General features: G+C 40.9%; 1 protein-coding gene across 1 annotated transcript; it reads right to left on the minus strand.

Moving 5' to 3' along the window:
- Positions 1–257: 257 nt before the first annotated feature.
- Positions 258–17,575, minus strand: LOC139476035 (MLX-interacting protein-like). Its single transcript, XM_071259276.1, has 7 exons — positions 17,480–17,575; positions 4,705–4,869; positions 4,338–4,425; positions 3,713–3,812; positions 2,640–2,757; positions 1,616–1,745; positions 258–472 (listed from the first exon to the last, which is right to left on the minus strand). The coding sequence occupies exons 1-7, from the start codon at positions 17,573–17,575 to the stop codon at positions 258–260; spliced, it is 912 nt and encodes a 303-aa protein (XP_071115377.1).
- Positions 17,576–20,526: the final 2,951 nt, after the last annotated feature.

The following is a 20,526-nucleotide window of genomic DNA, read 5'->3' on the forward strand; positions in this document are numbered from 1 at the left end:
TGGTGCCAAAGTAACCAAGTATCTGTGAACAAGTTACACCTTTGGTTCTTTCATTCTATGCTCTATCACTGATCTTGCTTCACCTCTCACCTACTTGCAACAGCCTTATGTATCATCTGAACCCAGCATCTGTCTATACATGCATTTCTTTGCTCTGTGCAGCACACATCCACTCTTGCATAGCAGACAGATCGTCAGTCAGCAACTGTGTGTCCATATAGGATATTTTACACATTGTCATATTAGGCTTGACTGGGTCATAGAGCTGTGTAGGTTGGTTCTGGGAGTGCCAAGTCCTTGAACAGAGGATCTGAGAGGGAGAAGTCCTTGTCTAGAAGATCTACAGTTGACTGAAGGAAGGCTGGGTCAAGAGAAAGTTCTGAGGTTTGATGGAGCGCTTCCTGAGGGAGACTGAGGGGTTCGTTCATGATGGACGTCTGGGTGCTGATCGACCGCAGCGAGCCTAACACCACTGTAAAACAATACCAGGATTTTAGCCAAAGTGACCATTAGAAACATGACATTTGTATCGGGCTTTCTGACCACCACAGAGTAAAGACAAAATGATTGGTTTTAACATTATTCAAAGACCGAAGGTCTCCCACAAAAGTAAATTTCGGCCTCTAAAAAGGGCCTTTATCACACCTTATCCGTTCCTTGTTTCCCTGATCCACATGAACCCTGTATACAACGTATCTACATCGGACTGTTATGTGTCATGTGATCATGTGAGCCCATTACTGGTGTCCCCTGCCGTGGTTTTGCTGGAATATTGCTAAAAGCGGCGTAAAACCATAGTCACTCACTCACTCACTCATCAGTATGATCATGGAGCGAGTTTTGGAACTCCGCTATTGCAGAAATTCTGTATTTCCAAGGATCCTCTCTTCACGGTTAGACAATAAAGAAGGACGTACCGTTCCTTAGATCTTCCATCTAAAGATGGATAAGGACAACCTAGTAGGGTCATTTCATCCAACAATATGTCGGACAACCATCAGTGGTGAAAACAACAAGAAAAATATTCCTATATCTTTGGAATTGTGAATGTTCTTAGGTCGGGCACAAGCAATATTCCAGCTGTATCACAGCGGCCTGTACGTCATCATGTCTGGATAAAGGGAAGTATGTGGTTGATGGGATTAACAGTAGCCTAAGCCGTTTGGGCACAATGAGTGAGTGAGTGTATGGTTTTACGCCGCTTTTAACACTATTCCAGCAATATCACGGCGGGGGACTCCAGAAATGGGCTTCACACATTGTACCCATGTCGGGAATCGAACCCGGGTCTTCGGGTGACGGGCGAACTCTTTAACCGGTTGGCTACCCGACCGCCCCTTTAGGCACAATGACACAGGTATGTCACACATCACTACCACCCGATCCTCATCAGGAATCCCTACTGGCACCCATATTCCACGCACACTTTCAGTGGGTGATTTGCATTTATACAACGCCTTCAGCAATATTCCTACAATGTCATGTTGCTGGACATCAGAAATAGGGTTTACAAATAGTACCCATGCAGAGATTCGAACCCAGATCTTAGGCCTGACGAGCGGAAGCTTTCACCACTATCGAAACATCTGCCGTACTAAGAAACACATATACTGACCTGATCTGAGATTAGCTAGAGACAAGTTGCTGGCGGCCCAATCCAAGACTGAGCGAAGAAAACCCTCTGTGGTTGTTGTTGAGACCAGACGGTTGTAGGATTCGAAAAGGGGACGGCTTATAAAGCTGAACTGAGTGAGTTCAGGAAAGTAGAGTTTGTCATTTCTACAAATCCATAAACAAATGAATAAAGGAATGAAGGAATGAAAATAACACACACACACACACACACACACACACACACACACACACACACACACACAGACACAGAGGTATGTCAGGTCATTGGTGTATATACAATCTAAGTTTTTTCTTGTTAACTACATGGGTAGCATTTACATTCCCATCTGACACTACCGGGTATTAATTTACTGCTTCGTGAATACAAGCAAACTTTGAAAAGATTTTTTTCAAAGGAGTCTGGAAAGACTTGAGTGAGGGTCGGGCAATATCACAATCGTACCAAACTTGAATAGGCTATTCGGACAACCCTATTTAATAATGTAGTTATCGGGTTTCTCAAAGTAAGACATACAAAATGTTTTCATGTCACATACTGAAATTAATACAACCATCTAATTCTACTGTCAACGATATGTAGGCCTACAGGGCAAATCATGTTTACCGTTTCACTGTTTAGATCCAGATATTTCTTTAACAGCGTCTTGGAAATGTCTCGTTTTTCACTGGGTAATTGGCCTCTTTACTGCCAGAAGGTGGAGAGACGCCTCACAGCTGTAGGCCGTGTGTTGGCGATATCTGCTTACACAATAACAACTGCCATCCCATCAGTTACAAACTCCCTCGTAAAATCCCCGTATCAAATCACTTTTATTCTGTGTAGGGCATGCCTTGAAATACTAGCCACACATACCTTTCCCCAAACGAATCCCGATTAAACCATACTACTTACAGTTGGCTCATAAACGACACTAGCTACGACTGGCCCATGCACTGGTCGTCACGGTACGGGGTGTAAATCCAACCCTATTTTACGGGTGGTAATGTAAAGAATGCAAGGATACAATCCAGAACTTCCAACTGTCACGGGTTCGACTCTGGATGTAATCACTTAGTCGCTCTTCCATGTTAACTTGGGGTGGTTCGAATAGGTTCCCGTCAGGCATGAAGGCTTGATACGCTCTGGAGGTGCAAACAGATACATAGTTAGCGAATTGAGATTAACGCTTATTGACTAGTGGGTCTAGTATGGTTGTCTGTTGTATGTGAGAGGAAAGATCAAGTTAATGTAAACCGTGGATGTTTGCCGATTTAGGGAAGGCCTTGAGTACGGGTATTGTACAGACAAATCAAGGATCATAATTGGGGCGAACCTTGGATTCGAACCAACGATCAGTAGATCTTGGCACTGCACAGTTGTATCGATCACCGTGCCCCGACAAATAGATATTAACGTGTGGCTAATCAGAGAGGTCTGTGTGTTTCCAAACCTTCTTTTGAAAAAGTTATTCACATTCAGCAATATTACAGCTATATTTCTTGGATCTGTAAATAATCGACTCTGGACCAGAGAAACCAGTGATTAATATCATGTGCCACGCCCCACGTCGTCAGGGCACGATGACACGCAAACAACCACGCCACCGAGTTTGAACGTCCCATTATTATCACACGCGAATGATATAGAAAAAGAACAAAAGGTTCTGTAGCTCACCTGCAATTTTCTGGAATATCATGTTGGACCAGAAAGGTCATATAAGGTAATGAAGAATGAGAAAAATAGAGGATTGCACATAAAAGAGATCCTCATATCATGGGCAATATATTACACAGTGGTACATGCGTAATTGCCCAAAGTTACTCGTTCATCGTGAGATACATTATGTAATGTCAGACCTTTTAAATAAAGTCAGGAATCCTGTGAGCAGATTAGAACATGTATCATAGCTGTACTCTGCCATACAGCATTTTAGCTGCATGGACCTTGAGGCTTCGGGGGCGATGTTGAAAATGTACAAGTTAAGGACTTATTCGGACGGCCAGCACCCGTAAACGTCGCCCTGATCAAAGCTCACTAGACGAGCAAAAAACAGGCTTTGCAACAGTGACACCATTATTTAACCCCAGGAAGACTTACTCAATTTCAGCATTGAGGATGTCCATTTCCTGTCGCAGCGCTGTGATCATCGTCTTCTGCTCTTCGCATTCGGCCTTCACCTTCCGGCTGTGATCGGCAGCTACATTCAGCATCAAATAGAGATATGAATTACAATTAATGGTGAACGCAACAAATATATTCTATGACGAGTAAAATACACATTTCAAAGTCGAGCAAAAAATACAGAGGCGTACAATATACAGATGATACAAGGCAGTATGGTGATATATTCTACAAAATGAGGTGACGTGCAATAGGGTTTAACGTCCCGTTCAAGATTATTGCTCTTATATAGAAACGCGTGTGTGTGTTTGGCTGTCTGTACTTGTCCGGACTAAGGGTTTTATACTGCTAGCCAGCTGAGATACCATGCCGCAAGTTTAACATGGATACCCCACTCAGACACAGTATACTGACCAGCCCTTGTGATATCCCGTTAATGCCGAGATCCAGGCAGGGTAACAAAAAGTACCATCTTTTAACATCTTTTGGTATGACGCAGCCGGGATAAAACTACCGACGCTCTCCGGGCAGACGCTCTATCCACTTGACCACGGAGGCGGTCTCTTAAGACAGCAATGCTGCATGGGCGGTATGGTTTTACCTTTGAACAGAATATCTGACTTGCTGTCTCTTCCGACCGTTGTTTCGCCATTCTTGGGGACAATGTTCTTTAACGTCTGGAAACCATTCTGTTAACAGAATTATGTCCTTTTGAAATGTGTATAATGCCAACCGCATTTACAACTGTCATTTCTAAACTAGGCACTGTCTTAGCTCAGGGACAACGTTTTCGTCATAAATACAGAGTGTAGAATGTTGTTTAATGCCGCAGTCAACACTATTCCAGCTATATGAATGATCGAATCAAGGCAAAGTCAAACCAGTGGTTGTCAGTATGAGCAACGATCTAAACCTTATACTAGCAGGCCACCAGTGTCCCCTTACAGTACACCACATCCAGGTCTCACCTGAATCTTTCCTCGCCGCCTGTGCTCGGCGTTGATGTGGGACTCTCTCTTGTGGCGAGGGATGGGGTTCCGAGGACGTCCACATTTCCTCTTCACCTTCACCTGTGCGGCATCGCCCACGGACCCCTTGGAAGGGGGGCATACTACAGAGGGTGGAATTGGACCCTGGAAACAAGAATAGGTTTACCATTTCATATCCGAAGGCTTGACAAGAAGATAACTAAAGCCAGAATCACAGACATCATCGAACACATACGAGGGCTGGTCAAAAAGTTCTAAGGCTGACAAACAAAACTAACAATTGTGAAAGTGTTTTTGATTTGATTTTTCAATATAATCTCCCTGCTTTTCAATACACTTCTCATATCAATAGTGAAGCTTTCAATTCCAGTCAGGAAGAAGTTTTCTGAAGCCACCCTGAAAAAAACACATTCAAGGCGGCTTTGAGGTCATTGTTGTCGTCATAGCGCTTTCCACGAAAGTGTTCTTTCAGTTTAGGAAACAGTTTACCGGTGGAGTGGAATGGTGCCATTCCATGGATTGACGTTTTGTCTAGGGATCACTGTCGTTCTCCCAGCCTTAAACATAGCTGACAAACGTTTAAGCGTGGGATAGCTAGGACACTTAGCCCTGTACACTTATCCCTATGCCATGCGGTCATGAATTTCTTAGGGTGTACTCATTTCTGAAGTCAAAAAGTAGATGACTGCTTAGGACCCGCTCTTTTCCATTTCTGTGTCCATTTGGAACCCTATCACGTTCAACTGGCTGTGCCTAATGTTCAAATGGCCTCAACAACCAAATACACTTGCAATGAACTACACACTCAATGTATTAAATTGACTAGTTTACTTTGTTATGGCCCAGAATTTAAAGTTCGTCAGGCTCAGAACTTTCTGACCAGTCCTCGTACAAATAGCAGGTAACAATATACAACATTCTGAACGTTTTCTCAAAGTTGTAATCACATCGAAGACTCACTCCTATTCCTCACATAGATACAATGCAGCCCAGTGACATATAGGTGGAAAATAGCGTAAACAAACAAACAACCAAACAAACAAACAAACAAACAAACAAACTGTGTCCCCACCGGGCGTGATATTGCTGGAATATTCTCCCAAGCGGCGTAAAACCAATCTCATCCACCCATTACCTGAATATATTAAGTAATATACTTTGTATAGTGTATTATCTTTTCCTATCTTATATCCAATCAGTTCCCACCCTCTATACAATTATATAGATAATGTATCACGTTCCTGTCGTCTTAATTCCGGGTAACCAGTAAGAAGACCTTGCCTTGTAATAAGCAGTGTAAATCAGCATAGCATTATAGAGCAACCCGATTACTGGACACATATTCTCTTATCTAACTGGGGTCCATTTTTTGCCAATATTTCAAAATGCCCTTCACGTTGATGACATCGGTGGGGATTTGTATGACAAGCCACGTTTCAGGACAAAGCAAAGCGGTCTTCCCAACAACCGACTATGAATAATTGGCTTGAAGTACTTTGAGATCCCCGGGACCATTAACTGGCTTACTGTACATGTTAACACTTCAAATTCGATTACTCAGTTACGTTCAGGCGTGTTTATAAATGTCCTTGTTACAAGTGGTCTGTCAAATCTGTAGTGTGCACTAGTAAATGTGCTTTTCCTGGAGCACGTGTCCAAAGTGTGTAATGTCACTCAGAAAAATGGGACCAGTGAAGATCCAGCAACCCATGCTTGCCGTAAAAGGCGACTATGCTTGTCGTGAGAGGCGACTAACAGGATCGGGTGGTCAGGCTCGCTGACTTGGTTGATGCATATCATCGTATCCCAGTTGCGTGGATCGATGCTCATGGTGTCAATCACAGGACTGTCTGGTCCGGATTCGATTATTTACAGACCGACGTCATATAGCTGGACTATTGCTGAGTGCGGCTTTAAACAACAAACAAATCAGAAAAAATGGAAACACTTGCTTGCTCAGCAATATATTGAATGTTCCTTTCGTGAGCACTCTGCACTGTGGCACCTGTTTAATGCATTAAGGTGTTATTCTACTATGACAGTCTATATATAATAATATCAATGTCGACGTGTCAAGTTTCGTCAGAAATGGGGGGTCATTTGGTATATTAGAGGCCTATATTTAAAGCACTTCAATGACTTACTCGATGAAAAATTATTCGATTTTACTTATTCATATCCACATTCAGACTAACCCTGAATGCCCAGGTATACATATGAAATAGACTGAAGATCTACCGTTACCTCCGCTCACTTCACATCAAATGCTTTTATTCATGATGTATGACTAACAATGGCAATATGACAGTTTTCGTGTCACTGATGATTACGATTGACATTTTTTGTTTGTTTCATTTGTAGCCACCTCCATACATGGGTGTGTACTTTCTCTTGCCCGGCAACTTGGTACTGGACTGGATGTAAACCCTCTTTGTAATTAGGGGCTTGTTGGTTTTCAATGTAGTATCACGAATTAGAAGTTTTTACGAATACCCAGTCATCACGAATACCAAGTCTTCACGCATACCAAGTCATGACGCATACCAAGTCATCACGAATACCAAGTCATCACGAATGCCAATCATCACGAATACCAAGTCATCACGAATGCCAAGTCATCACGAATACCAAGTCATCACGAATACCAAGTCATCACGAATACCAAGTCATCACGAATGCCAAGTCATCACGCATACCAAGTCATCACGAATACCTGTAAATAATCGAGTCTCGGAAGACATCATGATTAAAGTCACATGCCGACGCCATCAACCAATTAGACATTCAAATATTTCATTTTACAAAACTCAAAAAGTTTTATATCAGGAGGTTTCCCATTAGACATTTTATAAATCTTTTTATGCATGGAAAGATACCGGGGGGATCCTTATGTTAATGACTGCCTTTGTGGCCACTGCCCCAGAGATAAACCTCTGTCAACAAACACGATACCATCAGTAGCGAGATGCTACGAAGCGCCTCGAAATACCCTGGTTTAAACCATGCTGGTGTAGATTATATAACCTTTGTTCGCCCTTTGATATATGGCCACTGCCTCCCGCTTGTGAATGGGGAAGGTGGGGGATCGGTTACCGGCTACAAAGTATCAGTTTCTTCTCTTCTCGTGACGGTATAGTAGCCGTATAAGGATTAACTTTAAAGTTGAAGATTTGATTGTTACAAGCGTTTTTTATGATTGTTTAATGGTTAAAACACTGGATTGAAACTACACCAATGCGTAATCTTAAGATCTATTAAGTTTCGAAGTAATCACATCATGTTGTAACATAACAATATAACACAGCGTGATGTGCAGTATTCAGAGCGCGTAGTGAATAAAAGAAATTACTTTCGAAAGAGATTCTAAATATTATCTTTGATAAAACATGGTCGTAAACTCCCTTTTTATATTAGCTGTTATATGTGGTTTCATATTTCTATATCAAATAATCTTGCACATACTTGCCTGTGAAAGAGATTACTGTCATTTCCTGATAGAAATATACTTCTATAAGCAACGCAGACTAAGTGTGACCCGGCTGATGTCATCAGTGTTCATTCTATCAACCACAGGTTCAATTATTTACAAACCGTTGCTGAGGGTTGCGTAAAACAACATTCACTTACTCACTAATAAAATGGAAGGTCTCCGATCGAAATTTATCTCCACAGGAGGTTTTGCTTATAGAGGTTTGGTGAGATGAATACGAGAAACATATTGATACATTATTTGATTGACAAACATGTAAATCATTCAGTGGCTCTTCGCCGACTCGATCAGTCATTTTAAAAAAAGGAAATCCCGTTAGACCGGAATGGTAAAATGCGAAGATTCAAGAGAATTTTCCCGAAATTACAATTTAATTAATCAATATTACGAATTACTAGTGTAGATGTTACTGACAAAATCGTTCGGAAATCTATGTTTCACTTAACCTATTTCACTTTATGTATTTATTGCACTTATCATCATCATCATCATCATCATCATCATCATCATCATCATCGTCGTCGTCGTCGTCGTCGTCGTCGTTGTTATTATTATTATTATTATTATAAAAGTATTATTTTATAACGGTTATTACGCAGCGTACTGTCGTCGCTAGAATGTCTATGTGGTAAATAAAACGTGCAACGATCCCATCGATGCTGTCTAAGCTGACATTGGCGTGTCTGACGAATGTGAAACGCCCAAAAAATACCATGCAGTAAATCGCTGATTCAGCCATATAATATTTGCATAACACCTTCTAAATATAGAATGGTTTGGTATTACATCTGCCTTAAGGCATGGTGATATGTATATATTTCAACATTGTTTTATCCTTCCCAAACGCCTTACAATCCGCAGCTGACATCGTATTAATTACTCGGATTTAGCACAAGCTAAGCCCTAAACTAAAAAAGGAAGTTATGCTCTTGTAATTCCAACCACGTAACATGATTCAGCAACATGTGTTACTGGCATGGTTCCCCGACGTTTATCTATGCTAACCAGTTCTTAATCGGAGGTGAACGACCGATACGCTTCCCCAATGACCGGCCTCAGCTACCATAACGACTCTCTAATGCATCAGGGCGGTCTGGTAGCCTAGTGGTTAAAGCGTTCGCTCGTTACGCCGAAGACCCGGGTTCGATTCCCGACATGGGTACAATGCGTGAAGCCCATTTCTGGTGTCCCCTACCGTGATATTGCTGGAATATTGCTAAAAGCTGCGTAAAACAATACTCACTCACTCACTCTAATGCATCATATATCTACATACATTGTTAAAAATGCTGCCTCCTTATCACGATATGCTTACCCTTTCCACGAACACCCGGTATATTCTGTTTACCGTTATTTGCCTTGGACGCCCAATGAAATCTGTTTTGTTGGAAACTTGAGATGGTAATTCCCTAGCGTTGACGTGTCTTATACATTTGATTGTCATTTAGTATTTGGAAGAAAATGAAAAATTGAAACTTTATGGATCCAATTATATCTGAAACGTCGATACAAACAATACAGAAATTGTTAAATATCCATACAACCTTCACGTCTTCATAAAACTGTTCATGCATACTGTGCCTGATATGATTGCAATAGTGGTGCGGGTATATTAATTTATAAATTTAAGGAAAGGTTTACTATCGCAATAATTGGTCTACAAATGAATAAGTGAGGTGAGTAATATTTCAGCGACATCACGGCAGTCTGTAGATGTCCGAACATAAGCCGGACAAACCAGCGTTTGGGTGCATGAACACTTCTTACCCAGGCCGTAGAGTACGATGATACGCAGGTTAAACATATTGGATACTTGTTTTTCGGCTTGTATGAAAAGCATTGTCTACTTGAAACATTTTCCTCCCCATGAACCCCATGGTTTGGCTTCATATGAATGGTTATGTTATACAATATGCATCCCAGAGACTAAATCACATAATCAAGTCAGTGTTAGAGCTAAGATCGTTTTGACTTGTAATTTACACTGAAAACAGAAATATAAAGAACAAAGATTAATATCATATAACCATTTGTTTAAAGGCAAGAACAACATCATTTCATGATGGTATGTTTTAAATGCTTATGTTTTATATTAATATACTTGCTTGTGATATACTTTGTATCAAAGGTGAATCTCATTCAACTGAATCACCAGGTGAGAACAGGCACCTCGTAATTGGCGCTGTCAAAATACTTAGTGCATTGCAAAGTGGAGACATCGTTAATCTCATCACGCCAACACCTACTCGTCATCCCATTACCTCACGTCTGGCCCTTCCACACTGACACAACCATAAACATTTCTTACTGAATGAAAGGGTGTAAAACGGCTCCACGGCCATCATTACCCATTCAAGGAACTACAAAAGTGCAGCTTCATCAGAAATCAGGGTTTACTAACAGCCTCTCGTGCGTGACATTCCATCGTTCTGGTCATTAATCAAATTATTGCACTAATCTCACAACATCGTTGATGATGCTATCATGTTTTATACCCTGGTGATAAAGAGTGTTGTGTTACTGTACGTGATTGACTCCGTGTTTGACATCAAATCTGAAGACATCAGCGCATGGGTGATGTTATCCCCTTGCTTCAGCTCCATAGTGTCATATAGTGTTGCTGACTGTGATAAGATCATACTCACACCACGACGTCATTGACATCAAATCGTTCCCATTAACACCTTGACTAGCTTAGCAATTAATCTAAGCACTCAGGTCCGGGTTCAATTCCCCACATTGTGAAGACGTTTTCTGCTTTCCCCAGGTGATACTGTTGGAATATAACTAAAAGCGGAGTAAAACTCAATCCACACTCACTCACTCACTCACAAACCCACCAAAACACCCACCGACGCACATAAAAATGACTCACTCGTATCACACAGCGTCGCCACTGTATTATGTACTCGTGAGTGCAGCGTCTGGCTTCTATCTATTCCCTTCTTCTCACAAAGCTACCACATGGACACACTCGAGCATTGACAATTTGCACTACAGGAATAAGGAACCTTTGAACCATTACTCACAGACTTGTTCTATAATTACCATGTAAAATGTCGATGTTCTTGATACGGTATTCAATAGTTGTGTAACGATAACATCACAAGCCAACGTTCTGACGGAACAGTTACGCCGTCGGTAACATAAACTGCTGGACAAAAGAAAGTATACACTTGAAAATTTAATTTCACCAATTTAGTTACAAACGATATCAAAAAACGTTACTAGGTTTCAAACAGTCGCCGAAATACTGCAAACTTAAGGTCCCAAACACAGCTCTGATCCCCATATAAAATACATATCCATCGGAGTATCCATTGAAGTTCAAGCCACTATTATAGATGTAAACTTTATTTTGTCCGGCAGTGTAGGTAACATCGGGATGACTACAGGATGTCTGAAGAAGAAAAGCTTACGGCCCGGTTGAAGTGTCTTTTACCTATGTGATTAACGTTCCGAGGTTACAGTCTGTCCCGAAACCAGACAACAGTTGATCGTATAACATGACCGTCGCTTCCGATCATTATGGCATATATTTCTTAACTGTAATGCTATCAGATACAGTGAGTGAGTGAGAGGGTTTCACGTCGTATTAAACAGCATTTCAGTTATATAACGGCGTGTCAGCTTGATGTGGGAGGAAAGCCCGAAGTGATGGAGGTCTTAGGCGTTTACCACTTTGGTGAAACCCACGAGCACGAGTATGGTGCTGTCAAACCTAGAAACATAATCGGGGCGAACCGGGATTCGAAACCACCATCATAGGTTTCTGACGTGACCAAGGGACGCAAAGCCACCCGTGCCCTCCTATCAAATACAGAACAGGTTCGACGGAAGATGTCTATAAAGTGTTGATAAATTATTCTCCAACCATAAATTTGGAAATTGTAAGCTTAGTTGGTCAATCAGAGTGAGTGAGTGATTTGGGTTTAACGCCGCTTTTAACAGTATTCCAGTAATATCGCGGCGTGTCAGCTTAATGCGGGAGGAGAGCCCGAAGTGATGCAGGCCTCAGACGTTTAGCACTTCGCTGGAACCAACGAGCACGAGTATGGTGCTGACAAACCTAGAAAGATAATCGGGGCGAGCCGGGATTCGAACCCACCATCATAGGTTTCTGGCGTAACCAACGGACGCAAAGCCACCCGTGCACCCAGGCTTGACGGAAGATGTCTATAAAGTGTTGATAAATTATTCTCCAACCATAAATTTGGAAATTGTAAGCTTAGTTGGTCAATCAGATGATTCGAATCACAATAACCATCTCTAATTGAAACAGCTGATTTGACGATCGCAAGCGGTGTGTTTACCTAAGTAACACTATATTCACTAAAATAAAAAAAACCAGTATGATGTGTAAAATACAAAAGGTAAATGCCAAAAACCTCATCTTCCCATGAAGGCAACACGTGGATTTTATTCACCAAACCGGTTTCTATCATTACATGATAAGATTTGTTTGTTTGTTGTTTAACGCCGCAAAATATGACGGCGGTCTGTAAATAATCGAGTCTTAACAGGACACTACTACTACTACTACTACTACTACTACTACTACTACTACTTCTAATACAACTAAGGCTATTTCTATAGTGCAAGATAGATTCCTCATCACCGAGGGACATGCTTAATGCGTCTTACAGCATATCTACATATATACAACAGAGAGGGAACAGTAAGATAATAAAAATATACACAAACAGTTGTAGCGTTCAAAAAGTTACGTTTTGAGTTCAGACGTAAACACAGTGATATCAGGTGCATCTGTTAGGCTAAAGGGAAGGGAGTACCATAGTCAAGGTACAACAAGTCAAACGCTTACTCAAATGCTTAAACATTTACTCTTGGCTTTTATCTCACATAGACCCTTGTTTACCTCCTCTAATTTACATGGTTGCAACTGCACAACAGCCATGTTGTCTCCTAGCGGATACAGCAGCAGGTTCTGCGAAAGGACGCTCTTACCCTAGAAGGATGATCCGACTCTACAACGTCTCCATCTTCCCTAGAAAGGTACCCCATTTTACTCCGAGTCATGACACGCCCTTCACCGGTGTCAGCCAGCAGTCTACTAACCACTCGGCTTTCTCTTATCTGCCTGTCTTATTCAAAGATTGTTATATCTCCAGCTGTTTATCCGAGTCAGGTACAGGTTATTAAAGTTTCGTTACTTTGTCTTCTTCATTGTTTCAACTTATTCTGAAATAAACTTACGATTTACTGCGCTTTATATTTACTTTTACGGGAAACACAAGCAAAGTGTCTATGAAATACGTCGACGACCAAGATAGCATGGAGATTTCGTAGTTTTGATAGCGGTACTGTTATGGCATTCGAAATTCATTGCTGATTTATTATTCACTGGGTAAATACCATAATCTTTATCCCATATTACAACAATAATTATTTAATAAACATGAAACGTCGATTATCTGCCGAAACAGATTCCATTGGGCGTAAATGGCAAAATAATTGTGAAAATTATATGATTGGATCACAGAAAAAGGATCATTAAAAAGGTTCTCACGTGGCTGATGAAACAATAGACACAAAGGCTCTATCAACGCAGGTTTTGTCTTAGTCATATCAGTTGATAAGGTGTCTGTAAATATAAATATATTCAGGTAAATGTTAGCGTCGACTGCAGGCATGAAACACCGATTCGGAAACGTAAGATTCGGGGATCCTATTGACGAAAATATACATACTATCAACAAATATCTTCGAAGAAACAGATTACAGTCGAACCTCGTGGTATCGAACCTGGATATGTCGAACTCCCGGCTCTCTCGAACTCACCTTTCGGTCCCTACGTATTCTTTCTATATTTCCCCTCATTTGAACACAGGTATACACATCATGACCTTGTTTTAAAGCGAGGTTGCACGTCACGTCACTTACAAGGACCTTCGTTATTGATGTTTCACATTGAATGTACACAGGCCTACCACAGAACGCCAACAGGCGTTAAATGTATAGTTATCTACAGGACATTTGTCTGTTTTGCACACTTAATTATTCGAGTTGACAATATATTCGAAAACCACGAGTAAGCAGCAGCTGGTATGTATATCGTCGTGTTCTGAATATATTGGCGATTCATAGCCAACTCAGCTCACAATTTCAGTGTGCAAAATGTACTCATATTTCTGGTTGTCGATTTGTAGTGTGAAAAAATAACAAACAGCAAACATTTTCATATTTATTAACACAAGTTATTATTTTCTTTGGTAGGCCTGGTATATATCGGTTGTCAATAAACATTGTTTTCAGAAAAATATCATAATTTCCATTGCAAATTTTAGAATACAAAATCATACAAATGTTAATATATTGATTGGACAACTTGGCAGTGCTGTGTCAAACTAAAGGAAACTCATAAGCTCCTGCTATTTCACCTTAATAATCCAATTGCATTACAACTCAATATTCCAAATGTATTAAACCCTTAATCACTGTCAACCGCGACATGGCTTTTAAAGACACCGGCCAATGACAAGAGCGTTGTTGTGTAGAGCCTAACTCACAATACATGTTCCTCTTTGAAATTCATGTTGGTTCTATTTTAATAGTTTATCAGCGTCCGTGTACAAAGTATGTCAAGTGCAAAGATAACGCCCTAACCTAAACAGTGTATAAGTGGGGATACAGGCATGTTAGTCCCTTCATATAAAACCAACACGCACTCTCTGACCAGTACCATATCCAGTAATGTTAAAGGGTACAGCCGACATGACAACTGTTACCAAACTACGTCACTTAAGTCAAATATGCCGGTCCATTCGGCTTATATGCCGTTACCTACATAATCCCGTCATAATAATTTCACTACACCGACACCTTCGTATACATTCGTATAATATTACGGCCAATTCATTTTGAGAAAAGTGTTTGTATGGTTGATAGACGTTAGGTAAATAATTATAACGCGACATGTATATAAGAGTCTCTGTTGTCGACAAATTGTGTTGTGTAACGTGATAGTTACGTGAACTATTGAAACTAGTGAAACCAATATGGATTCCACAAAATACTGCCCGAGATAAATAATAGGACTGAGATTACCCGGGTGTGAAGCAAAGTACCTCGCCAGAAATCCGTTAAATAATAGGGTCATCCCGAAGAGAATTCTTAAAACGTTGAAATATGTCACAACAGGTCGTATTATCTGTATCACTGAAGGTCACTTAAACTGATACTGGGAAAGGGCGAGCAATGTTAACAATTTTCATGACCTTATCAGTGATGTGACCTTTCAGGCTAACCGTATGCGGGTGTGTTAAAACGAGTTCATATGAGACATGGAGTGATAAAAGAAATAAGATAAAGCAACATGTATCAACGCTAACATCTTCGATTATTTTTCAACTACGTGAACGCCAATTCCTAAATAGGTATGGAAGTGTTTTTCAAATGGTGAATAGCCAACCTGCCTCAATCGATGCCTGACATACATGAATCAAAGGATGCAGAGAAGGATGAATGAATGATGCTAAGCTAGCTTGGGCATACTGGTACTATCCCTAGAATTGTGAACACGGTAAACGATACCATTAAGCTTGTGTACGTTAAGGGGCGCGTCGAACTGTTATGTGTCGACTTTGCGCCATAGTTTGTCCAACAACTCATTCACGTAACTAAATACATTCTCCCGAGAGATTCAGACCATAAAAGCGTCTTTGATATTTCACAATACAGACGTCTGGCTCTATCAAGGCGGTTCCATGCTTGAATACAAAAATTTAAATCTGAGTTGGCGATCTCGTATTCAGGCCTCCCTCTACTACCACCCTGATTACAACAGTTCACAGTTACTTGTTTAAGTATATCATTTTATCAGAATGTGGCATAACCTGCAACATGATACGTATTGTCAGACGAAACCTGCTCAGCGTGTGTATACTTTCAACCATATTTATGAACCTCCTCTCCGCGCGTGCAAATAGTCAAATGGTTTTTTTAAACGACATTTATCTTCAAAATCATCAAGTGCAGCTTGTCTGATATTTTACACATAATTATGAAGGAATATTTGCTTTCACATATATTAAAGTTTGAATACAGGTAAAGGGACTTGTTAGGACAGTTATATACAAGGAGAAGTCATTTATTGTCTTCTTGTATGGTGGTTTTTTTTAGGTCATGTCTAATTTGTTTACTTAGGAGGAGGGGACTCGAGGATGACATGCAACCGAGATATCTACTAAAGGTGTATCTATACAGTCGTCACAACAGACAACAACCTCTCTTGAAATCATCTATCAAACTCTTGAGCTGAGTAAAAGGCTTCTGAGATTACCCGGCACAAAACGCCGTATTCACCTCAATAGCCCCTTCCCTTCAGATATCTCGAATCCTCAGATACCAAGGAATCCCTGTGTCTAGACAGCTGTGCAATGACGATAGAATGACAGGTTAAGAATCAATAACGTCTAGATATATAATTTGACCTGAAATTTATTTTGCGAAGTCAGGCGAAATGCGTTAGTTGAATGATACGTGTAGTCCAAGAAAGGTAGAAATCAAATTTACTTATCAACGACACAGTCTGAGATGGTGTGGGCATGTTCAGAAAGTATATCTTCTTATCTCAACTTGCAGTGGTTAATCATGGGTTTTAAAGGAACTTAGATAAAAAGGACGACGCTAACTTGATATCAACCCACTGTGGATGTCATTTAATGTACAAATAGTCGAACACAACAACATACAGTTGGTTATGCATGCTTTACAATGAGAAAACATTGGACGGTGTCCATCGCTTTACATCATCAGTATATGTCCCATGAATATAAAACGTCAATGGAAGGACATAACCAGGCTCTATTATCCCACGAAACAGATTCCGTCGGGCGTTAAAGGCAAAATAGCGGTGAAAATTATAAGAATGGACCACTATGGCACATGCTGACATACAAATGTAAGCCATTTCTTAACTCGGGATCTTCAAATCGAAAGATATTTTACTGACCTATTAAAAGTATGGTTTCAATACAGGTTATCTGAACAGTGATAACATAATCTTTATGGCTGCTTCTGACAACGAGCTTATGTTCATTGATATTTTGGTCATTAGGGTAAACAAGTTAAAGGTGGTTTTAATGTTCAAGAAGAGGTTATATGTAGGGGTTGAATCGTCCAGTTGTGACAAGGAAGTGCCACAGAGTCTATATCACAATTATTTCATCACAGGACAAGTATTAATCAGGAGCAAGATATGATTAAATTACTGATATTGTGTGACCAAATATACTGTCCTACCTGTCCAGACTGATGATTCTCTTCATGTTCCACGTCAAAGAGTATTTCTTCGTCGAAGAAACTTAAATGTGTTGCAAAGCCACTCACTGATCTCATGGTGAGCGAAATGACCCAACACAACAGCAGTACTCCTCACGTTCAGTAAAGCACACGATACCAAGACTTTGCAATTACCCACAATTCTGATTGGACTGTCAGACCGTGTATATAATATGTACTATAATGTGGATGTTTTCACGTTACCTCTAGTCATTGTCTTTTGTTTACTCCATTACACCAACATTAAACTCGAACAATGCTAGGGTAATCTTACTCGTGGCCGATTGGTTGTAGTGGCAGTACTGGAGGCAGGGGCTGATGTATCTCTTGTGTCGGGTTGCGTTACGGTCTGGGGACCGGGTTGACTTTCAGGTCGAGTAGTGCGTAAGTGATACGTCTTCTTCGGGTGGGTCTGGTAGTGGATGGAGAACGGTGCTTATGCCCGAATGAATTCTCAGGACTTCCGAGGTCAGTGTACTGTGTCTTATGACACATTTCATATAGGTTGAATAAAAGTACAAATAAGACGATGGAATGTACTTTACCATTTATTTGGTGCAGCTGTATAAGGCTTGACTTCAATGTCAAAATAGATTACACCTGTCTTGGACGGGGATCAATGGCCTTGTTGCAAAGTTTATAAATAATTGGCACGACTACGTCCCCATACATGCATTGTTGTCTGACGAGGTTATTTTGAAATACAATACAAAACGCCAAGGCCAAGGCGAACGCCAACGCCAACGCCATAGAATGACCAGTCACAATCATCTGATGAAACAGACCTCACTTGACGTATAAGGTAAAACAGCGATGAAAACCACATAAATGGGTCACTGAAAAACAGTGATGACACCAGTTGTTCGTGAAGGAATTAAAACTTCATATGTGCTGTGGTCTATGAACGACTGGAAATAACAACACCATCCTCCATTAAAGAGACAATTTGCCAACAGTTGCCTTGTGTATTTCAGTCTTGGTTTTTGGGGGGCGGTCGGGTAGCCTATTGGTTAAAGCGTTCACTCGTCACGCCTAAGACCCGGGTTCGAATCCTGACATGGGTACAATGTGTGAAGCCCATTTCTGGTGTCCCCCGCCGTGATATTGCTGGAATATTGCTAAAAGCGACGTAAAACCATACTCACTCACTCACTTGGTTGTTGGCTAACCATTTCATATTCAGGTGAATATGAAGAAGCTGAGGGTTCGGTTGGTAATTAGATATAAGATAGCGATGCTACGTCCACGCGTAAAATAGGACCTACTAAGCTCGGCTGATCTTGGGTTCGATTCCCAAAATCAATAAATGCTTTGTCAGCAACGTACCTGTCCTCACGAGTGTTACTAAAGAGATTTTGTTTGTTTGTGTGCTGTTTGACGCCGCACTCTGCAATATTCCAGCTTTATGGCGGCGGTCTGTAAAAAAATCAAATCTGGAGCAGACAATCCAGTGATTGATATCATGAGCATCGATCCACTCAATTGGGATACGATGACATGCATCAACAATGTCTGCGAGCCTGACCACCCGATCCCGTTAGTAGCCTCTTCCGACAAGCACTTACGGCACTCATGGGTTGCTGAAGACCTATTCTAGCCCGGATCTTCACGGGTTCACTAAAGAGTTAGGTCTGGATTACCTTTGTCACCTTTGGAGTTGTCCCCCACATTAAGCTGCTCCTTAACATGAATAAAATAGTTTAAAAACGGCGGTACCCAAACTCATTTAAATTGGAAGCAGTGAGCGATGATATTCAAGCTTTATGTCAGGTAACTGTAAATAATCTGGAGTCTGGACCTGGGACACCAGTAAATGAAATCATGCACAACGATTAACACTATCAACCAATGGCACGCAATAAGCCATATCACAGTGCCTGTCTATTCATTGAAGCCTTCGACAAGAATGGGGGACCCGGAAACATAAAAGAGAACATTGTGTGCAAGATCCGACTTTAAATACATTTCCGGGTAAAAGAAAGTGTACACTTGAATTTGAAACTGGATTTAACCCAAACTTTACAAACGTTATGAAAACGTCACCAAGCTGAATGCTATCGCCGAAACAATGCAAACGTATGGGACAAAAACGCAGTTATGATATCCTTATCCGATACATCACCATCGAATAACCATTGCTTGTTCGTTTCATTTTTAACCACCATCAACCATGGGTGAAACCTTTCATTTGCCCGGACGTTTACTTATTTGTTAAAGGCGACTAACGGGATCGGGTGTTCAGGCTCGCTGACTTGGATGATGCATGCCATCGATCCCAATTGCGTGGATCGATGCTCATGATGTCAATCACTGGAATGTCTGATCCAGACTCGATTATTTACAGACCGCCGTCATATAGCTGGAATAATGCTGAGCGCGTTGTAAAACAACAAACAAACAAACATATTTGTTCAAGTATCCACATTTTCTACCAAATGCACAAACGTACTATTATAATCATGCTAAGTCACAAGGTGACTATATATAGCAGACACAGCAGGTACAAGGATGTAGAATGTTAAATCTACATAGATGTCAAAGCTGACATTCGTCAAGTATTTGAAATTAATGGCTATTCCACATATCTGATCAAATCTTTTTTTGCTGTGAGCTCTGAGCCAAGGTCAGATCACCCGAGGAAGGTATGTATATAGGTATGCTGTATATCCTGGCAAATGTAATAGCGATAACGCCAAGGCATGATCTAAGCGTTTACACTCAGTTCAATCCAGTCATTACATGTATGGTAAGTATGAATGTAATGAGTGAGTGAGTGAGTTGGGTTTAACGCCGCTTTTAACAGTGTTCAAATTATACCATGCCGTGTCAGCTTAAAGTGGGAGAAAAGCCCGAAGTGATGCAGGTCTTAGACGATTACCACTTTGGTGAAACCCACGAACTTCGGTACCAAGAAAACTAAGTGGGATGAACCGGCTTTCGAACCCACGATCATAGGTTTCTGGTGTGCCAAAGGGACACAACTCTGCACAGTAAATTGGAGCATCCGT

Source organism: Haliotis cracherodii, unplaced genomic scaffold (genome assembly GCF_022045235.1).
Source record: "Haliotis cracherodii isolate W230 unplaced genomic scaffold, xgHalCrac1.p SCAF_3, whole genome shotgun sequence".
NCBI lineage: Eukaryota > Metazoa > Mollusca > Gastropoda > Lepetellida > Haliotidae > Haliotis > Haliotis cracherodii.